Source organism: Eutrema salsugineum, unplaced genomic scaffold (assembly GCF_000478725.1).
Source record: "Eutrema salsugineum unplaced genomic scaffold, Eutsalg1_0 scaffold_7, whole genome shotgun sequence".
Lineage (NCBI taxonomy): Eukaryota > Viridiplantae > Streptophyta > Magnoliopsida > Brassicales > Brassicaceae > Eutrema > Eutrema salsugineum.
In genome coordinates, this window is record NW_006256486.1 from 4936345 (window position 1) to 4958902 (window position 22558).

Genomic DNA, 22558 nt, shown 5'->3' on the forward strand with positions numbered 1-22558 from the left:
CCAGAGGATCGGAATGTGAGGGAACCTGCACCTGCAGGTGGTCGTGGACAAACACTTGGAGATTACAACAGGCCTGAGAAGTTCTATGCAAATCGTTCTAAGATTCGCGCCCCTGCGTTTCAAAGAAACGATTTTGAGCTGAAGCTTGTGTACTACACTCTTGTGGGTCAGCATCCTTTCCATGGCCACTCTCATGAGCACCCTATGGATCACATCGAGAGGTTTGAGGACTTGGTAACCAGCATCAAATACAATGGAATGTCCAATGATTTCCTCCTCTGCAAGCTGTTTCCTTATCCTCTGCATCAAATACACTCTAACTCTGTAGCTGTTAGCCTTGGGATGACTGACTTCAAGCCAACTAAGATCTCTCTAATCCTAGCAGATCGATCTAAAAGAATCCCAAAAGGTGTCTTGGAAGATGTTCCGATTAAAGTTGGTGATTGCATAATTCCTACAGATTTCGTGGTTCTGGAATATGGAGAGGAACCCAAAGATCCTCTTATCCTGGGAAGATCGTTTTTAGCTACAGCTGGAGCAGTAATTGATGTCAAGCATGGTAACCTTGATCTCCACCTGGGAGATACCATCATGACTTTCAAGATGGAAAAGCTGAAGGATCCCACCATAGATGGTCAGACATTCCAAATCAGTGCAATACCTGAAGTGATAGTTGGAGATCAGAACGTGTTTGATGTTGAGAAGGTGAGAGATCAACCTGAGTTGACGAAAACGTCTACAGAACCAGTGACTGCTGTTGATCAGGAAGCTCCAAACATTGCACTCCATCCATCTCCACCAAAGCAAAGGTACGCACTTCTTGAGCCTAATCCTAATTCTTGCGATATCATCAAAACTGATTTGAAAGATGCAGATTCGGTCTCTCGACGCAAGCTACGAGATTATCGTAGAACACTTGGTTTTTCTATTGATGATATTGCAGGGAATAGGTTGAAGCCACCCAAACACAGATCTCACCCTGGTGCTATTCCTGTATTCCTTGGACGACCTCATGCGCACAACGCTTACACACTACCATGGATGAGACGAATTTCACAGAGGCACTCTTTGCCACTGCCTGATCCACCAGATGCATAGTCTATCCATAGTCAAGCTAATGACTTAAATAAGCGCTTGGTGGAAGGCAATCCACTGGTGAGTCTGTACATAAGTCTTTTTGTTTCAGTTGATTTTCGTTTTTCTTTATGTGTCTTAGGTGAAACAGAGGCTGGTGTCGAGCGACACCACCTTCGGTGTCGCCTGTCACTTGCTATTCCAAAAAAAAAAAAAAAAAAAATTAGGAAATCAGATAACTGGAGTCAAACCAGAAATTCGGATTGGTCTGCTGCAATTTGGTACGAAGAGAACAAGTGTCGCACGACACCATCATCAGTGTCGCGCGACACCATCATTGCAGCCAGGTAAGTTCTCCGTTTTTTCCTGTGTTTCTCTGTTTCTTTTCTTTTGTTTCGCCAACTTCGGACTCGATAACACTGGGGACAGTGTTATTCAAGTCAGGGGGAGATAGTTGCTGACATTGTGTCTGTTTTTCTTAAGAGTCAGTTTTGTCAAAACGTTTTTGAGTCAAAACCTGTTGGAGATTATGATGCTTTTCCTGGAATTATTGTGCTGACCTTTCACCTAAGTGACCACTGCTGCAGATTCAGTCTAGATCCGACTAATGAAGAATCCAAAGGCTGACCAGCTGACTAGAGGCGTCCATGTTTCCAACAGAATCCACTAACCTGAGCTAAGTTCTGAACTTCACTTTTAACTCGTTGATGTGACTAATGCCTTAGAGCTTGATTCCTCGTTCGTACTTGATCAATAAAAGCCTGTGCGAAATTTAATGTTGGTGTTTCTCTCCCTGTGACGAGCTAAGAAGAAGAAAAAGAAAGAAAAAAAAAGGCGAAAAGATTGAGATGATTTTTGCTTAGGAGTGAAGGGCTAGGAATGTTTCCAATGATCCCATTATTTCACTTCTAAGTTGGAATGATCACACAAAGGAAGGAAGTGAGGGGTAGGGAAGTTTCCCATGACCTCATTATTCGCTGAAAACCTTTGATACAAGATAAGGGGACAACTCGGGGACTCGATGGCAAACACCATCAGTACTCGCAGCTTCACCCTTATCGAGTATATGCCATAAAAAAGGAGAAAATAAAAAGATGATGAATGTGCAAAAAGAACAAGTCTGGGGGAGAGAAAAATACCAAAGTTTGTATGGCTGATTTGTTTGAGTATAGTACGGGAAAGAATCTAGAAGGTTCTTGGCATCTGAATCATCAGTGAGATCCAGCGATGAGGGTTTATGGACAATATTGTGGAATTTTGGACTTAATCTGGAAAGCTGTGTCTGCGGAGAAGTACATGGTGGTTCGATTTGGAATGATGAAGCGGTAGTTCAGTTGCAGGGTGATCAGTTAAAGCGATGTTCCAATGAAAGGTTGAGTCTCCGTGTTTTCAAACCTCTTTCTCTTATTTGGTGTTCTGTTTGCTTGAGGGCAAGCAAATGCTAAGTCTGGGGGAGTTGATATATCATGGTTTTTATGGTTTTTAATCATGGTATAAGTCTTATTTATAGAGTCTTTTTAGTATCTTTCGAGTCTTTTGGAGTCTTTACAGGTCATAGGTACGTTTGGAGCTTAACTGGAGACTTTGGAGCACTTTGGAGCTTAATCATGATCAAATTCGTCAAGAATGGATTTTGTGCCTTAGTGTCGCTTGACACCATGGAGAGTGACGCTCGACACTTGTCAAAGAAATAAGGAAAAGGCGATTTTGTTTCCTGTTTGAAGAAGGAGTTGGGCCCAAACGTTTTCAAGGAAGCCCAAGACGTGTCTTAGAGATATATATAGGATTTTTATTTCCTTTTTACGATTACCTTAGATTTTTGAGAGAGAGATACTCTGAGTTTTCGGCTTTTGCGATTTCTGAGCTTGGGGAGACAAGTCTGAACTCTGTTTGTTTAGAGAGAAGATTTTGAACCCCTTTATCTATTTCGATTTAATCTATTGCTTTCTATTCATCATGTTTGTTGTTTCAATAACCATGTCTGAGTAGATCACCTGTTAGGTTTAGGGTTAATTAGGGTTTTCTTTGAATGTTTAATTAACTTGCTAGTTAGGGTTCATATCTATTAGTTCTTCATCTTAGGTTGTTCTTAAAGCTAATTCTGGACTGGTCACCTAAAACTTAGATCTTAGGTTGCTTAATTGACACAGAAGTGTAATTGAATAACTGGAAAGAACCTAGGTTGAGCAAAGTAACTATTCGCAAAGGAATTTGGTTTAAATACTTTGTGAACATATCGAGCTTGTGCATTAAGGCTGGTTTAATTCTGTAGGATTTGCAAAGGAATTTGGGATTCTAGGATTTTAACTTAGATAATTCTCACAACGGAAGTTGGTTAATTATAATTCAGTGTTTCGAGTTCAAGAACCGAGCTTAATAACTGAACCCTGATTAGTTAAGTTGATCTGCATTCATTGATCTCCTGAAAACGCCCTAGACCTAATCCTTATCCAATCGAATTTACAAACCGTTTCACTGTTGCTTAATTTGTTTCTGTCGCATTGCTATTTACTTCCTATATTTCTGCTTAGCGTAACTCTATCTCTACAAGGTTTATTGAGTGATCTCTTGTCTCTGTGGTTCGACCCCTAGATACTACAATTGCACATCTGTGCTCTTGTAGAGTAGCTTAGGGATTAAACTTTGAGCAGATCAATTATAATTAAAATATATCAGTACTAACATAGTTTGAAATGTTTTTATTAGGTGAGAAACATGAATACCTTAGTGCCGATAGCATTGATACTTCAGAAACAAGCAAAATAGACGAAGTCGTCTATACATAGGAGTATCTTAATAGTATAAAGGTATCAGGTCTGCCAAATCATTCTCTCAAGTTAAAGATAGGAGCTTCAATAATGTTGTTTCGAAATATTGATCCTAAAGGTGGTTTGTGTAATGGTACGAGGTTGCTTATTACTCGATTAGCTAGGCATGTAATCGAGGCAAGCCATATAACCAGGAAGAAAATAGGAAAAAAGGTTATCATACCTAGAATGTTTGTGTCACCACCAGAAGCAAGGTTTCCTTTTAGAATGTGCCGGAGGCAGTTTCCTATTACCATAGCTTTTGCTATGACTATAAACAAAAGTCAGGGTCAGACTCTACAAAAGGTGGGATTATATTTGCCAAAGCCAGTGTTCTCGCATGGTCAACTTTATGTCGCCGTGTCTAGAGTTACATCACGCCAAGGGTTGAAGATTCTTATTACAGATAAGAATGGCAAAGCACAAAAGAAGACAATGAATGTTGTTTACAAAGACGTGTTTGAAAACATTTATAGAAATTCACGGTTGGTTTGAATAGGTTGTTTTGTTTGCTACTAAAAGTATGTTTAGATTACATTGGATATTAGTTATAATATTTTGGTGGTCATTGGTATTTTTAAACTGTTTTATCTTTTAAATTTTGTTATATTTAACTGATTTATCTTTTGGATCTTCTTATATTATGAATTAGTGTTGACTATGATAATGTTTTGAATAGCTCTGTTTGTTTGAATTAAAAAATTAGTAAATGATCAGTTGTTATAATATGCTTTTTTAAGTATATATATTAAACATTATACAAATCAATTTATAAGCTTCCAATTATGGTTTGAATATTACATTTTAAACTCAACAAACTTTCGAAATATGGTTCGAATATTAAATTTAAAACACAAAAAACTGTTCAAAATGTGGTTTGGGTATTATATTCAAAACTAAAAAAACTTTTGAAGAGCATCAGCCTGCGTAGGGCGCGGGCCAGCCACCTAGTTGTTTTTATATATGATTATTGTTTTTACAAAACGATAGCTACCTCCTTTTCTAAAGTTAGACAGAAGAAAAAAGAATGAATTCTCACATACATGACATCAAATTTGTCATAGTGTATTGGCTTTTAAATGAAGTTGTTCCGTGGGAGAATCGAATATAAGAAGGACGAATTTATGTCTTGTCTTGAATTGATTACCGCTATATATACAATCATAGCTATATTTTTGTCAAATTATTTTAATATTATATAGACAATATATCGTTATATTCATCAATATCTGATATATAATTCAGTTAAGCATTAGAGAGAATTGAAATTAGAAGAAATTCGAAAACAATAGAGAAAAGCGTATTGAAAAATGTGACAAAAAACCTTTTAAAAAAATATCTTTATTATTATGTGAATGTGAACAATTACTACAAAATCTGAAGGACTCGTATTTATAATGCCTCAAAACCTGATTTCAATATGATTAACAAACAAAACTTTTCCTAAACCTAATAAAAATATCATACCGTGGGAGCTTCGCTTCCCCCACCCCCACCCCATACAACTGACATATATTTATTAGTAGACAAAATGTTTTTTTTATCACAATATACAAACGCATCCTCCATATAGAAGGACTTAGCTGCTCTGATTGCTTGTGGGAGGCGGGAGCCAAGCTCAATGCCATTATATGCAACATTTTCACATATTCCGCGATTCAATCATTGACATATATGTTGTACACGTCTCTATATTATTATATAAGAAGTCATTTAAGAAAATAGAAATTGTTTTGTAAGTTTAATAAATCATTTTTAGTCACCTAATTATTCAATCATTTAATTTAATATACTCCATTTGTTTAAAATTATCAGTATATTAACTTTTAGAGAGCTTTAAGAATTTTGAATCTTGTCGCCAGAGAAAAATGGACTAAACATGATAATTGAAAATGTTAGCGAGAATTTAAGACTGAGATATTGGTAACACAAAAAATGAACCAGTTATGCCTCAGCTTTATTTAGAATGTGAAGTAGGGAAAATTAATCAAGAGAAGAAACTGTAATCTTTGGATTGAATGATGATTTGCCTTAATCCTCCTAGTGATGATAGGATCATCAAAATAACTCCAAGTACTATGCATACCTGTTACATACGCGTATCCAAACTCATTGTTACATCTTTTGTAGTTTTTTTTTTTTTTTTGACATCATTACATCTTTTGTAGTTTTGGGAGAAGAATAAAAAAGTATTTTGCTTAATTACACTGACTCCAAAAGGACCAAAACGCTTATCGACTATATAATATAAAAATTAATAAATTTTGAAAACATTACTTCAGTGTCAAGATCTATCATTAACTATAAGGAAATTCTTTGAATTTTGAAACATAAACAGACTTTATCAAAAAAAAAAATTTATTTAGTGAGCGATTTAGTTAAATTATAACAACCGCATTAGTAAGCATTAAAAGTTGAGGTTGAGGATAAAATTTGAAATAATTTTATTTCTAAAATTTAACCAATTTGGACAGAACAAAAGGAGACATTACCCAATTCGTCCACCACGATAAGCTAAACCTCTTTGGTTTATAGATTATCAGCCACATTATGCAAGGAAGCTGCGGGGTGCAGAACAAATCATTTGTTTATAAAAGAAAATTTCAACTACTAAAATTCAAAGAGATTTAATATAACTAATATATACACTTACAAAATAAGTTGTTGGAGCAAATGCGAATCCTCCAAAAAAAGCGAGAAGGCCGCCAAAGAATGGTACCATTATTGCGATGAACATCGTTAAAGCTATCATCACATTTCACAAAACAGAAAAATAATATCCATAAATTATCTAAAGCCTTCTTATTCAATTATAATTTTAAATGTTGTACATGCAATTAGAAATATAAGTTTATTGATTATTCATGACAAAGCCTAGAGCTTCGATATTCATAAAACTGAAAGAGTATTGGTTAGCCTTTTTTATTTAGATAATTTTTAGGATAGTAAGAGATAATCAAGACTATAGAGTGTCGACAAAAAAAAAAAATCAGACTATAGAGCTTAGCGTACTTACCAACATACACATTCCGTACGACGAAACGAAGAATGGAAGAGGGTTTGAAATTCAGTTTCTTAACCAAAAATGTCTCCACCATATCGAAAACGGGCATTGCGAATATCTGCAATTTAATTTCTTTTATTTAAAATCCATATTTTTGGGATGTGTCTCATTTACTGAAAACTAGACTAACATTGTAAAGGATTACCAAAAATTGTACTTCGTCTCAATATTCAGAAACCAACAAAATTTCAGGTTTTATTGATCAGTGAAAATTTCAGGTTTTATTGATCAGTGAAAATTTCAGGTTTTATTGTACTTTTTGTTGTTTAAAACCCATGTTAAACTTATTGGACTGACCTGATAACTGCCAATAACATGCATAACCACAAACAAGTTAGCGAGTGCGATGGCCCAAACAGGAGTCTTGAGCGATATCAAAACGTTATCCGAGACATCATTTCCGAAAACGCCGTAGCCAACCAAAGCAAGGGGGAAGTAACACAAGGCCACGACCACGTAAGCCACCACGACTCCTTTCCACATAGGACCTTTAGAAGGGTTACTTGGAGTAGAAGGTATCGTTGCTTGGATCTCAAGCACCACATTGTGACCTGCATAAGAAAATGCAATTCCCCCAAGTCCTGTGAAAAAGTTTAAGACCGTGGCCGCGATTGTGCTCCCTTTATAGCCGTACTGAACGTCTTCTTGAACGCCCTTTGCAGCTGTAGCGGTCCAAGCGATTGTCGAATAACTAAAACATGACAAGCATGATTCCATTACTTTTTTTCTATTCATAATATAAATCAAGTTTCCACTTTAAAAAAACAAAATCATGCACACTGTAATACTATTCATTTGATACATTGGTAATCACCATAAACTTAAAATCTTTACGCGTAATACTATTCATTTGATACATTGGTGAGCAATCTTGACACACTGTAATACTATTCATTTGATACATTGGTAATCACCATAAACTTAAAATCTTTACGCGTATATAAGATGATGATAAGTGTATACCTAAGAGACATGACGGCGGCAACAAGAGAGACAAGGGAGATGGAATTCAAGTTTGGGAGATGAGACAAAACGAAATGAGAGGAAGCGAATATCATTATGAAGAAAGTAAGTCTGATTGGTGAGCAATCTTGACAGACGAGTTCATGAAAATTCTTCAACGATTGTCCTCCGGTCACCATATAAACTATGCATACTCCTACCTTGATTTGTTAAGATAGTAACCCATATCAATAAGACGTATGTACAAAAATGATTGGATATATATTCACGATTAAATAATTGTGTAGTGTCAAAATTGAGAGACTCCTTACTTCGACAACGATTTGCTGAGGGACGATGATATAGAGACCAAGACGTTCGCCGAACGCGAACTGGCCAAGTTCATGGTAGCGGTCAAAGCGTTTCCCAGGAACCATCTCATGCATCTCCACCATTTGCCATAACGTGTAGAGTGTTATGATCCATGATAGTAAGAGTACTGTTACACCTGGACCCCTAACATTATATAACAAAATCATGTAAAAATTCAAAAAATTTGGTTTGATTTCCATATATTTACATGTTTTAACAAATATTTGATGAAAAACTTTCAAAATATTTGATGAAAAACAATTTAACATATATATATATATAATACGCAGATATTAAGATTTCTAAAGAATCTAATTTGCGTACCATCCGAGCTGGGCCATGGAGTAAGGGAGGGCAAGGACGCCGGCTCCAACCATGGCGGTCACGTTGTGAAACGTGGAGTACCACCATTTCGCGTTTCTCGATGAAGTGATCGGAAGCCAATCGTCGATCTCTTTCTGTCTCTCAAGCTCTTCAATCTAATACACATATATAAACAAAAAAAAAAAGAGAAATCGAATTAATTAATGTTCGTTTTAAAGGAAGATTGGATTAAAGAGGGGTTGAGAATGAAAGGATGATCTCACCCGGTGGTCAAACGAACTTTGCTCCGGTGGCGGAGGAGCTCCGTCAGTCATCTGAATGTACATTTTTCCCGAAAACCTGCGATAATTCTGACAATTTGGTTCTCCGTTAATCTCATAAATTACGAATATGTGTATAAAATCTTGTAGACTGGAAAAGTCAACCTTATTTCAGTTGACTTGTGTGCATGTTCCAAGGCGCAATGGAGGGATCGTGGACACTTTAAATGTTACATATTAAATGTTTAAAAATGTAAGTTGCTTTTAATTGTTTTCTATCAAGCTTGAGGTATATATGTTTCTTTAGGAATCATGTATCTGGGTTAACCAGATTTCTCATTTCCTGCAAGATGTAGAATTTATTATTCGTCTATGTTTTAATACGTGCGTTATCATCAGGGTGCCATATGTGCCTTAGAATATTGGAAAGGCTTGAACAGGTAAGTTAAGCTTTAGTTTCATCCCATTATCTGGCAAGTTTTTATTTACATGATAGTGTATTTTACGGTTTCCTTAGAATTTTTTACTATCATATGTCCATAACTTTTGTTATAAGCTATTCTTTCATTATGTAGCACTGAGAAATGGTCCTAAATAAAATTTTCCATTATTTGCATTATCAAATATAGAAGAGAGGATTACTGTAATAACTTTAGAAAATATCCATATAGCTTAATTATTTGGCGTACTTTTAATTTTTTACAAAACTAACGTAGCATACCCAAAACATCTTTTACGCCTTTGTTGAAAAAAACCTAATTACAAAAATGTCATTATTTTTTTAATGCCACATAGGCAGAATATAGCGCTGAAATTTTGATAAGTCTAGACTTATCAAATTTTGGTCAATGCAAAAATTTTGTCGGTAAAGTTATTAGGTCGATGGTAGATTTATTCGAGAGTTGGTAGAGTTTACAAATGTTGGTAGACTTTACAAATGTTGGTAGACTTATATTGGTAGAGTTTTGACGATGATATATAGATTTATTATGTTTCGATAGATTTGTTGTTATGAATGGCAGTCTTGTCAAACGTGTTGGTAGACTTGTTAAAGAAAGCGTTGACTTTCTCGCATAGTTGACTTTGTCGGTAGATTTATTGACAATGAGGCATATTTAATTCTGAGTTGGTAGCCTTATGTTCTTCGGCAGTAGATTTATGTGAAAAAAGTTGTCAATACGTGACGGTAGATATATCTGTTTTATGGTAGAGTTATATCTAGTTGGTAGATTTTTTGCTTTTGTGGTAGATATGTTTGTTTTGTGGTAGATTTAAATTCAAGTAAAATTCCTTCCGATGAGTGGTAGATTATTTGTTACATGAGGTAGACTTACAGAATGTTGGTAGATTTATTTTTTTTGTGGTAGATATGTTTGTTTTGTGGTAGATTTAAATTCAAATAAAATTCATTCCGGTAAGTGGTAGATTATTTGTTACATGAAGTAGAATTACAGAATGTTGGTAGATTTGTTTGTTAGTTTGGTAGAGTTTATGTAATCTGGTAGATTTATTGTACGTATGGTAGACTTCTTATAATAATCATGTGGTAGATTAATTAAGTTTGGTATTTACAAAGATAACCTCGATCGGGTAGACATATGAGGTGCTTATGGTATACTTGTTTCTATGGTAGAATTATTTTTCATGCTTGAGGTAGACTTAGTTGTTAATGTTTGGCAGACATTGACTTTTTGGATTGAAATTACTTTTTTGTCCTAAATGTATTCTTGAATCTACGAAAAAACCAGAGGTGTGGTAGACTTGTTTTGGAGTGTCGTATGTTAAACATGTTTCGTACATATGGTAGACTTGTTCCATGGTTATATTTGACTTTGTTTTGTTACCGTTGACGTTTTCTTTGCATGAGTTTGCTAATATTATGTTGGTTAACTGTGATTCGATCACAGATGATTATTGGTCTTTACGATATAAATGCCATAATCAATGGTCAAAAATTTCTAACATGAATATTTTTTCTATGATATATCTTTTTTCTAAGATAATTTTGCTTTTCATATTAACTTTGAACATATATGTCATATCTGTAATAACCATCTCTTAACTTATGATCTTTTGATTTTTATTTTTGAATATTTGTTACATTTAACTCTATTTACATAAACTTTTACAACATCACAATGTCAAATGATTTTAGTCATTTGTTTTGATTAAAATTTTATTCAGTTATGATATACATCATAGTGAAAGTAAAGAAATAAATTAAATTGAATAATAACAATACTAGCAAATATGATAAAAATGTGAAATGTCTAGGTCAATGTTTTACGACAAATATAATTTGAAAACAAAAATATTATCATTTAAAATCTAATTATCATTTTTACAAATTCAAATATAGATATACCATCAATTTAATAATAAATCTACCATTATTTCAAAACAAATCTACCAAATGTAAATCTACAATTCATAGTAAAACATGTCGGATCGATGCTAGATACCCCATCAAAGATTTGTTCACCAAGCCCATAATCTGTCAGAAAAAATAAACAAATACTGTCATTCGTATATAAAATTCAAATATATACTACTGATAAATCTACCATCAATAACTAATAAATCTACCAAACACATTATTTTTCAAATAAGTTACAATTAAATGACTAATAAATCTATCAAACCACATCGTTTTACAAATAAGTCTATCATTAGATGATTAATAAATCTACCAAACGACATCGTTTTTTAAAATAATTTTACTATCAAATAACTAATAAATCTACTAAACCACATTTCGTTTTCTAAATATATCTACCATCAAATAACTAACAATCTACCAAAATACATATCATTTTTCAAATAAATCTACCATCACACATTATGAACTTTACAACCAAAAAAATACAATATCGATTTCCAAATATATCTACCAAACGTACCTGAAAAAAAAATTAGGGTTACAGTTTTTATAGAAAAATTTACGCCGCCGACAACCTCCACAACACCACCATTCCATCGAAACAACGTCTGTCCACTACGGTTGTGCGCGATGCGGCGAGAATGCTGCTTAAGAGTCATGCCAAATATTTCTGAGATCTCCAGCACTAATATCTGTGTGGATCTGCGAAAAAGAGGAAAGCTGTGAAGAGATAAAAAGGGAGAAGGAAGGAGAAAGCTGGAAAAAGAGGATAGTTGCGAAAAGAGGGAAGCTGCTACATGGAAAGCGAGGAAGCTGCGACGGTGGAAGATTCAGAGCTGATGGGACCGTATCTTCGTGTCGCAGAGACGCCGGCGACAAGAACCATCTTCAGCGCAGTCTTCTTCTTCTTCTTCTACTACAACAGCGACAATAACCAAATTGAAAAAAATATCTGACATATGATACTTGGCCTTTTTCCGAAAGATGGGGTTAGAACTTATATTTTTCTTGTATATTGGCAGCTTAAAAATGTTGAAACTCCAAAAGGCTGCTAATTAATTTTGGACGTTCATGAGTAAAAGGTATTAGACTTTTTGTTAAAACCAAGTAAAAGAGATAGAACTCTTTAGAGTAAACAAAGAAGAACACAAACTGAAACTTTATTAATCAAAAACTGTGTTTGTTAATACTAGGATATTGTCTTTTATATAGACATGAAACAGAGTCTGTGAAATAACATAAACAACAAGAGTTGTAACTCTTCACTTATGACTCTTAATATAAATAACTACTTTTACTTAATAAACACATCTCTAAAACACACCATTTCATACACACCTTTTCACACATACCTTTTCACACACACCATTTGACTTAATATACCTAAATCAATTATCAAATGATATTTAGACCAAACTCATTTATAAATAAACACTTCTCCTTAATTGAGTTTTGGTCTTACTCCAAGCTTCCTCCTTAGTTCTCCAATGGATCAACATTCAAGTCAATCATATCAACCGTTTGCTCCATCTTTCCCTGTGAAACTGCGGCTTCTTCACTCGCAAGTAAGGCACTTGCGTCTACGTTACTCTATCTGAGTAGAAAACTCTTATGCTTCATCTTAATGTTCAGAATCTCCCTTGAGGATCGTTAATGAAGCATCTATTGTCTTCAAATAAGACTTTGTATCCTTTTGATATCATTTAAGATACACTCAATAGATTTCTTGCTAAACCCGGCACTAGAAACACCTCTTTGATGATCTTCTCTCCTTGGCTTATCATCACTTGGATATTTCCTTTTCCTGCTATCATTACACGTTGACCATTCCCAACTTTGATCGAAACCTTTATACTTTGATCAAGAGTGATGAAGTATTCAACTTCCTTGGTCATATGGTTAGTGCATCTGCTGTCAACTAACCATGTTTCATCATCTATTTTTGATGATGTTTCTTCTTCAACTGCACTAAACAACATGTGACCTTCATCTTTAGAGTCATCTTCTGTTTCTTCAATACTTAGATCTGCACTTTCGGTCTTTCTAAGTTTGCAGTTCTTTGCAAGATGTCCTGGTTTGTTACACAAAAAAACACCTCATTGTTTACAACATTTTGTGAAGAGACACCTTGGTTCTTCTTTTGCTTGAACCAACATTCACTTTCATTGTGATTGTTTCATTTGCAAACACCACACCATTTCTCAGCCTTCTTGTCTTCACGTTTCTTTTCTACATAGAACGCTCCTTCAGTCGAACTCTCATATCGTGAAGCAACACGAATTTCATGGGCTTGAAGAGTACCAATCAACTCTGACACGGCCAAAGTTTGCAAATCTTTTGTTTGCTCCATCACGGCAACAATACTATCACAATTTACAAGAAGATAGATGAGTATTTTTTTAAGGATTTGATAATATGTTTTTTCTTCTCCATGGACTCTCAATTGATTTCTCCATGGACTCTCAATTGATTTCCCAAATCAATTAATTTTCCCGTGAAAACCTTGATACTATCACCGTCATTCGTCTTCAGATTTTCATACTCTCTTCTCAGCGACTGAAGTTTGATTAATCAAACTTGAGGAGTTCCTTCAAATTCAGTTTGCAGAGAATCTCAAGCCTTCTTTGATGTTTGTGCTTGTTCTATGTGGGAGAATATATGATCTGTTACGGCAGTTTGCAGAATTTGCAGCGCCATCAAATCCTTTAATGATGTTTCTTCCGCGGTTTGTCTTCGCTCTCTTGAATCATCATTCCCTGATTCTGTTGGAACACAATTCTCCACTACTTCCCACAATTTCCTTGTCTTCAGAATTGTCTTCATTTTGATTCTCCAGAAATCGTAATTTTCTCCATCAAATATCAAAATTATTTGATGAGATGTCATCTCCATCGTTTTTTTTTTTTTGCTTGAACCCCTTTTTTATTTACTTGAATTGGCCCTTGGATCAGTAGAGCTCTGATACCATGTTAGAATTTTTGTTAAAACGGATTAAAAGAAATAGAACTCTTTGGAGTAAACAAAGAAGAACACAAACAGAAACTTTATTAATCAAAAACTGTGTTTGTTAATACAAGGATAATGTCTTTACATAGACATGAAACAGAGTCTGTGAAACAAAACAAACAACAAGAGTTGTAACTCTTCACTTATGACTCTTAATATAAATAACTACTTTTACAGTTTTATTTAATAGACACATTTCTAAAATACACCCTTTCACACACACCTTTTCACACTCACTTTTTCACACACCATGTGTTTAACATACTAAACTCAATTATCAAATGATATTTAGACCAAATTCAATTATAAATCAACAAAAGAAAACGATTTGATTCCTGTAGTGTCTAGCTAAGTGATAGTAAAAGGTTGATGCTTTAGCTTGTTAGTGGTCGTTTATATTGATAGTATTCTAATTTAGCCTAAATAATGTTTGTTATTATTTTTTTGAACTAAATATAAATTTTTATTCAAACAAAAAAAATATTTTTTACAAAGAATACATCAAGCTATTAAAGTATTCTATAGCTGATTTAAACTAGAAGAGGGTGTATAAAATTTTCATCTGAGTAGCAAACCAAAACTCCATTCTTTTGTCCTATCTAGCATCTCCCATGTCTCAAATCGACGACAATCTGTTGTGGATTTGTTTGTCTATGCACCTGGTGAGTTGAGGAGGATGAGTAAGGATGTCTACATGACTTCTTTCGTTTCTCTTCGACCAAATAGATAAACAACAATAGCTTATTAGCTTGTATGTAAATCGTCAACAAGGAAAACGAGAATGGACTCCCATATATGGTAACTAACCAATTGTATGTTGGTTTTTTTAGAAAATTACGTATATAGGTTTAGAACATACTTTTTCTTTTTTCGAACATCCGTTTAGATGTACTTAAATGATTCTTCCGTCTTTTTCTTTTCTCCTTCAACACAAAAATATGTTTTGGCATGTATGTATTGTTTTATCCTTTACTTTGTTTGTATGTTACGTAGTTCATATCATTTAGTTAATGTTAGTGATAATATATTTATTTGTAGAAATTTTCTTTGAAAGGAAAATAAGTACTGAAAACAAATCATGAACACGTCTTCAAGCTTTAATATCAAATAAGTTAAGATTAATGTACATTATATAAATTGCTACAAATTCGGGTAGTCAGTGAATTTAAAGATCAGAGGTTTAAAATTGAAATCTAAGAAGTAAGAAGCTAAGCTGCATAGAATCGGAAACGGAATTGCGGAAGCGGAAGCGTTTGGAAGCAAGGAAGTGATTTTTTCAAAAAAACTTAAGAAGCGGATACGTGTTGGAAGCGTATGGCTTAATGGGCTTAATAGGCTTGAAATATATTAAACAAATAATTAGTTTAATTAAATAATATAAAAAATAAATAAAAAACGATAATGATGGTTTAGTGGGCTTGAAATATATTAAGTCTAACAAAATTGTAATTACAGGTCATTTTCTTCTTCTATATTCTATAATTTAAGTCGAAGTTTGCTAACGGTTCCAACCACAAAGAACACGATTCCAACTCAGAATCGAACGATTTCTCAGCGTTTCCAAACGATAAAATTTTGGAATCGCGATTCCGTAACGATTTCGATCGATTCCGTTTGATTCTGATTCCGATTCTGAAACGGGAATCGTAACTTTCCAAGCGATTCTGTGCAATGTAGATAAGAAGCCTAGTAAAACCCTAATGTTCCTCAAAGCATATCGTCCGTGTAACAGAAAAGGAAATAACAATTTTTTATTACATTTATTACATAAAAAAAATTATTACATTTAACTTTTTCGCATCGTGTTGGTTAAAATTGTGGAACATTCAGATAATAATAGAAAAGGAAATAACTCCAAGTTAAATTGTTTTCTCTTAAAATCAGATTGGAAATTACTCAATTAGCAATGAAATGCAGCATCATAAAGTAGATTAGATATTATCAACAAGGAATTCCAAATTAAATATATACGATTAGTTTTAATATTTAAATTGTATATAATAAGATCATTATCTAAACTAAAACCCTGAAATCTGACAATCCTATGTGAAAAAGGAGTGTGAAACCACCGACCAATTAATAGCTATAAATATAAGTTTTAAAAGCAATCTCGATTTATACAAACGAAGCCTTCAAGAGCCAACGAGAGCTAAGAGTGATAAACGCTATGGATATTAAGTACGAAGAGCCTTTGTATGTAGACGAAATTTCACTGAAGGCTGTCCGTGAACTTGGCCAAGGTTCCTACGGCTCCGTCTCTCTCAAAATCCATCCTGGCTACCGATTTTACGCGAAGAAGACATCCTTAATAGAACACAAGGAGAATCTCAAGAAAGAGCTCAGGATCATGCTTCACTTCCGCAATCATCCTCGCATCGTTCAAGCCTTAAGCGATCGTGTTCACTTAGGCATGTTCCTCAAAGATTGCTACATCTACATGGAGTATGCTTCTGAAGGTACTCTACACGAGATAATCTCTGCTTTCCGTGGGAAACCATTGCCTGAGAATGTGATTGGACGCACCACTCGCATGATATTACAAGGACTCGAGGCTCTTCATTCACACGGCTATGTTCACTGCGACCTCAAGCCAGCGAATATACTCCTCTTCCCTTCCACATCTCTTGGAGACCCGTGGAATGTTAAGCTTGCTGATTTCGGTTTATCCAAGGAGCCTTATACAGATTCCAAGTTATTGTATGGTGGTACGAAGCCCTACATGCCGCCAGAATCTGTCCAGGATACAAACCGTGTGATCGGACCGGCCTTTGATATATGGTCTCTAGGGTGTATTGTTTTTGAGATGTTTGGAGGTAAGCCAATAATGAAGGAAGACGGTTGTTACGTGTGGAGGCTGTACCAAGATATATCTCCGGTGGCTATAGACTTCTTGAGGCGGTGCCATACTTGGTATTCGTTTAATAGGGCTACTGTGACCGAGCTCTTGGACCATGCTTTTATTAGACAAAGAGTCTCTCTTCCACGGCCAATCCAACCTCCTCCTCCTGAAAGAAAACAATACTTAACACGCCCTTTATTTAAACAAAGAAGAGGATGTGTTTCATTGCCAACTCCGATTGGTCCTCCTACTAGAAGACGACAAGAAGCTGCATCGATGGTTCCAGAAGCTCAAGGGTCGGTCTTGAAAGATCAATCAACGTTGGAGATGAGCGATGACAATTTTGAATCTTGGTTTATGGAACTGACTGGTTAAGTCAAACTTTAGTTGTCACTTGTCACTTCGAAGATGTAAGAAGTTGATAATTTCTTTGGTTTTTTTATCTATTTTTTTGTTTAATGGTAGTATGGAAGTTTCATGGTATATTTCATACTATACCATAAACGACCACTAACCAACCGGTTTTTATGTAAACTTCGATACTAATAATAAAAAGGATGATTTTTTTTTTTTCTAAATAACTTTGATTCTAATATTCTAGAAGCTCAAAAGAAAATCCTGCATTTCTTTGAAGCTAATTAGGACCCCCAAAGGAAAAAAAAAAAAAAAAAAAAAAAACGCAAACACTTTGCAACGTGCGATTGGGAACCGCTAAGAGAAGAAACAAAAGTAGCTATTGCGGCATATTAGCGTATAAAAGAGTGAAAAAGAGTTGAACTTCAGACAGATCTCTGATGAGTTGTAAGAACCGGTTCTTGCTCGGTTCAGCTGTAATGACATGTATTGTCTTCTCAATCTGTGGTAAGACCTTTGCCAATGGCATCCCTGTAGCCAAACCAGCCCCAGACAGAGTCTGCGTTTCCATTTCCTCGACCAACGCATCCGTGAAACACTTGAGCGAAATTTCCACTATATCTGTGAATTCAGTGCTGCAACAAGAGAGAGACCAAGAGATACGTTTATTCTACATGAGACTAATAAAGAAGAAATTATTTATTGTTACCAGAGAGAGATAGATTCTTTACCTGGTGAGTACTTCTCGGGTTTCAACCATAAGTTGATGAAACTTGGTTACAGTTTCATCAGAAGACCCACTTGTGTTTCGTGAAAGATTTGTGTCTTGAGGCATCATTAAATAATCAACCCAGTGATGTGGACTTCCAGTGCTCATGAACACATCCATAATCCGTATCACGGTTTCTTCAAGAACTCTCGTGGTAATTACATCCTTTAACTGCTTCCTGCAATTAAACACACAAACCATATTAGCTACTTTCCAAATAATAATAAAACTGTAACGATCTAGATATACATACCCTTTAACAACTTCCCTGACTGCATTTTGCATATCTGAAATCAAACCGGGCATGGCACTGGTCACGAGAATATCAGCACTTGACAAGAACTTCTGTTCATCATTCCTATCAATGAAATCTAACTCTTCCTGCAAAACAAAAATTTAACATAAAAAAAACTGTCAGAAAGATCACAGGACAAGCTTTAACATAAAAAAAACTGTCAGAAAGATCACAGGACAAGCAGCAGTTCCTTAAAAAGGTGACCAAAACTATATCAAGACTAATCAGAGTATAACACTTCTTAAATAAAATCCAAATCAACCATAAATCTCAATAGCATAATCTATCATCGCAATCAAACAGCTACTAGAAACATAATTATAAAAGTTCTTAACAACACGACCAATGCGTTTCCCTGAAAGCATAGCCTGTTGGTGATGAGAAGAGTAAGGCATACTGAATCATACATACATACTAATGGGTGCAGGAAAGAACGTGTGCAATATCGATTAATAAACAGAAAATTTCTCAGATGGAAAACAGGGGAAGCATATTATCTTACAAGTAAATGGGAGCTTCCGAGAGCTCGTGCGGTGTCAACATATAAATGTCTGCCTAAAATGTTGACTTGAACCCTAATGTACAAGCTAAGCATTGTAACGGACCACAGAGACAAAACCATCCTCGTGAAACCTGGAAAACGAAAACGATCAAATAACATTTGATGTGCTCACTCAATACAGGTAAGACAAAAATGTTCGTATGAAAGTGCATACTCAAAATCTTGAGCTCGTCCCAAAGCTGAAGCTTCTCAGACGGAGTCAACATTCCTCTCCCACTGTTCAGAGTCTCCATAACATCAGAGACACCAATCTCCTCGTCTATGCGGATACTCAAATACTGCATCGCGTGAGGCAGTGTGGTCGAGTCCACGATCATCTGAATATTCTCGAAATGGGCTTTCATTCTAAGCAAGAGTGTCAACAGGATAAAGATGAGTAAGAGAATGGAATCCGGAAAAGAAAAAAAAAGTTCAGGTTTTTAATAGTTCAAAGCTTAACTGGGTTTTGATAAGTTCGTCATTTTCACGCTCGTTAGCGAGTTCTCGCTCCAAATCGGCAAGCCTACGAGTATGCGAATTGTATAGCTTGTAGAGCAAATACCCACTTCCCAAACAACCAGCCGTCACGAAAACCTTCCTTCTATGCTTCCTCCAAAAACCCCTAATTTTATCAACAAGGTTCCCAATCAATTGAAAAATATCCCAACTTTAAACCAAAAACCCTTCCTATGGAACTGGAATTAGCTGCCAAAACTCACGAAAACAGTAGCTGATTAAAAAGACAGGTAGAAGAGAAACAAAAACCTGACGAAATCCATGGCTGGAGAAGCTTACTGAAGTCGAACCCAGAAATCCATAGCTGAGAAAGATAAACGTATGAAGAAATTGAAGATTCTTCCCGTTTAGATAGTTCGGCTTGAAAGTGAGACTAAAAAGGAGAAACTTTGAGAGATGGGCTTGCTCCAGAGATGTGTGATTGACTCAAAGAGCAAAAAACTTCATCCAATTCCCCTACAATATTCTTCTTCTTCTTCGAAATTCGAACATGAGAAAAATTCTTTTTTTTCTTTCTTACGGGATAGTTGAAATTGCGCAAATCGGTTTGTCTAATTGAACCGACTTGGTTTTATTACATTAAAGCTTGTCGGTAGAGTTCTCAGGTCCGTTATCAAAAACCAAGTCAATACCTTGATGAATATTTCTAACTAGGTGGGGACCCGTACGATGTGCAGATGAGTACTTAATTTTTTTTTATAATATCAAAACACTAATGTATTATAAAAATTTTTAATTTTGGAAAAACATTCATAGTCATCAAATTAATTAGTTGGATAATTATATTTTTTTTTAAATTCATTAATTCTGCAAACACCATTATTGTTTTGTATTCTATTTGTTTTATGTTTGATTCTCGACAATGAAGACAATCATTAAAGAAAAGGATAAGTAAACTAAAATATCATTTAATAAATAATTAAATAAACTGTTTAAATAGTAAAATTCTAAACCTTAAAAAAAAACTATTGTTTCCTTACATTATGAAAAACGGCTTTGTATACAACGATCAAAAGTCTTGGTTTGTGGCTGACCCATTGTATCCGTTATCAGAATCTTCAAACCAGCTTTTGAAATAACACGTGATATAGCCACATAAAGTTGTCCATAGAAAAATACTGGTTTTGGTAAATACAGGCCAACCTTTTGCAAAGTCTGTCATTGACTTTTATTGATAGTCATTGCATAGGCGATAGCTACCAGAAATTATCTACGCCTCATTCTAAAAAGAAATCTTGTCTCTGTGGGGGAAACAAACATTTGTGGGATCAAGACCTTTTGACCAATATATTCTCCAGTTATGTGGGTAGTTTGAATAACATGTTTGGCCAACTGTGTTACCAAGAGTCTTGTTCCATTGCATAAATCACCTCTATGGTCAATATTCTGAAGTAACATAATAGGTGTCCCTATTTTCAATTTCAATTCATGGTTTGGCAATCTTGCAATCTTAATACTATTAAGATATTCCTGTGTGTAAACTTTCTCGTCAATGTTGCCCTTATCAGAAGTATTGATGCTGTCCGAGCTTAAATATGTATGTTCCTCAGCTAAAAAAATGTTTTTACGAAGTTCAATTGATCGCATTATGAAGCTAATGTGTAAGATCAAATGTATAAAGCGTTAAATATGTTTACCTTTTATTTCTGACAACATGTATTCGTTTATTAATCCCACGTCTGCATTTCTCGGGCTAAGAATTGCTCTGTCTTAAAAAAATTTTGGATCTCTTTTCCGATCTGTATGAATCACCATACACTTCTCTTACTATCTCTTTAACAGGATCAACACATTTTTTTATCAGTAAATCGTTAGGGATTTTAATCTCAGCTTCATCGTTGTCAGTCGAAATAATTTGCCGTCTCCTACATCTAAAATCCACTTGAAAAGGCCTCTAGCTCATTAACGCGATCACCTCCAGCACCATTTTGAAGCCTCATATTCTTGGTTAGTTCTAAAACTGTACAACTGTCCCATAAAGTAGAAGAATTTATGGTAGGCATAAGAGTTTGGGTGCTATTACCTCCTATAATAACAGGCAATATTTGCCTGAAATCTCCTCTGAATACAATGACTTTTCCACCAAAAACGTCATCATTTTTTAGTATATCACGCATACTTCTATCCAGAAATCATTGTTGTAAACTAAAACTAAAAAAAAATTAAAAACAATTATTTAATATATACATAATAAAATAAAAAAAAATCCAAAAAGGAAACACCATCTAAAATTAACAAAAAAATATATTTACTATTGAACTCACAAATCAATTAAATTAAGACAAAAGCGAGTTTTTCGTCTTTACATAATTGTTTTTCTTCTTCTTCATTTTTATCTTTTAGTTTTTATTTTTTGTATTTTTTTTATTTCTTCATCGTCTTCTATCTTTATCTCTCATTCTTCTCTCATGTTTTCTTCTTAGTTTTCTTTCATTTTCTTTTTAGTTTTCTTTTATTTTCTTTTATTTTTTTTCTTTCTCCTCTTCATTCTATATCTCTTTTGTTACTTCTTATTCTTTAAGTTTTTTTTGTCACATCTTCTTCTTGTTTTCTGTTTTTCTCATCTTCTTCCTATTTTACTTCTTCTTCTTCTTCTTCTTCTTCATCGCCTTTGTTCTTCGTTCTCTCCGACTTTATATTCTTCTTATTTTCCGTCATTTATTTATATCAATCAAATATATGTACTTGAAAACTTTAACTATTTCTCTCTCCTCATCCATGTGTCCATCCCTCTTTCAATATTTATCTCTCATTCTCTCATTTTCCCCTCGTCCTAAGTTTATATATATCATATGATTTAGATAACTACATTAAAAATAAGAAGAATTTCAAAAATAAAAAATAGGAACACAAAAAATATGAGCTAACATAGATTGAATATCATGTACCTATAAGGTTAACTCTCTCTACCATTTCTCTTTCTCTCTCTTTCTCCTCTCTCTCTCTCTCTCTCTCTCTCTCTCTCTCTCTCTCTCTCTCTCTCTCTATTTCTCTCCCTCACACTCTCTCTCTTCT

General features: G+C 34.6%; 5 protein-coding genes across 5 annotated transcripts; 2 read left to right on the plus strand and 3 right to left on the minus strand.

Moving 5' to 3' along the window:
• Positions 1-342: 342 nt before the first annotated feature.
• Positions 343-1098, plus strand: LOC112082960. Its single transcript, XM_024150682.1, has one exon. It carries the CDS (start codon positions 343-345, stop codon positions 1096-1098), a length of 756 nt encoding a protein of 251 aa, XP_024006450.1.
• Positions 1099-5868: 4770 nt separating this feature from the next.
• LOC18011072 (lysine histidine transporter-like 1) lies at positions 5869-8909 on the minus strand. The gene is made up of 9 exons (XM_006393313.1): positions 8847-8909; positions 8584-8738; positions 8220-8403; positions 7909-8108; positions 7243-7636; positions 6898-7003; positions 6535-6626; positions 6374-6442; positions 5869-5967 (listed from the first exon to the last, which is right to left on the minus strand). Exons 1-9 carry the CDS (start codon positions 8907-8909, stop codon positions 5869-5871), a joined length of 1362 nt encoding a protein of 453 aa, XP_006393375.1.
• A 3942-nt stretch (positions 8910-12851) lies between these two features.
• Positions 12852-13159, minus strand: LOC112082961. Its single transcript, XM_024150683.1, is given in 3 exon segments — positions 12852-12892; positions 12966-13027; positions 13143-13159. Coding segments are annotated over 3 exon segments (120 nt in total).
• A 3237-nt stretch (positions 13160-16396) lies between these two features.
• On the plus strand, positions 16397-17443 carry LOC18011129 (mitogen-activated protein kinase kinase kinase YODA). The gene has a single exon (XM_006393314.2). The coding sequence runs from the start codon at positions 16397-16399 to the stop codon at positions 17441-17443; it is 1047 nt and encodes a 348-aa protein (XP_006393376.2).
• Positions 17444-17798: 355 nt separating this feature from the next.
• On the minus strand, positions 17799-20070 carry LOC18011116 (peroxisome biogenesis protein 3-2). Its single transcript, XM_024150271.1, has 7 exons — positions 19793-20070; positions 19488-19649; positions 19203-19393; positions 18989-19119; positions 18445-18572; positions 18154-18369; positions 17799-18057 (listed from the first exon to the last, which is right to left on the minus strand). The coding sequence occupies exons 1-7, from the start codon at positions 19804-19806 to the stop codon at positions 17802-17804; spliced, it is 1098 nt and encodes a 365-aa protein (XP_024006039.1). The 5' UTR covers positions 19807-20070; the 3' UTR covers positions 17799-17801.
• Positions 20071-22558: the final 2488 nt, after the last annotated feature.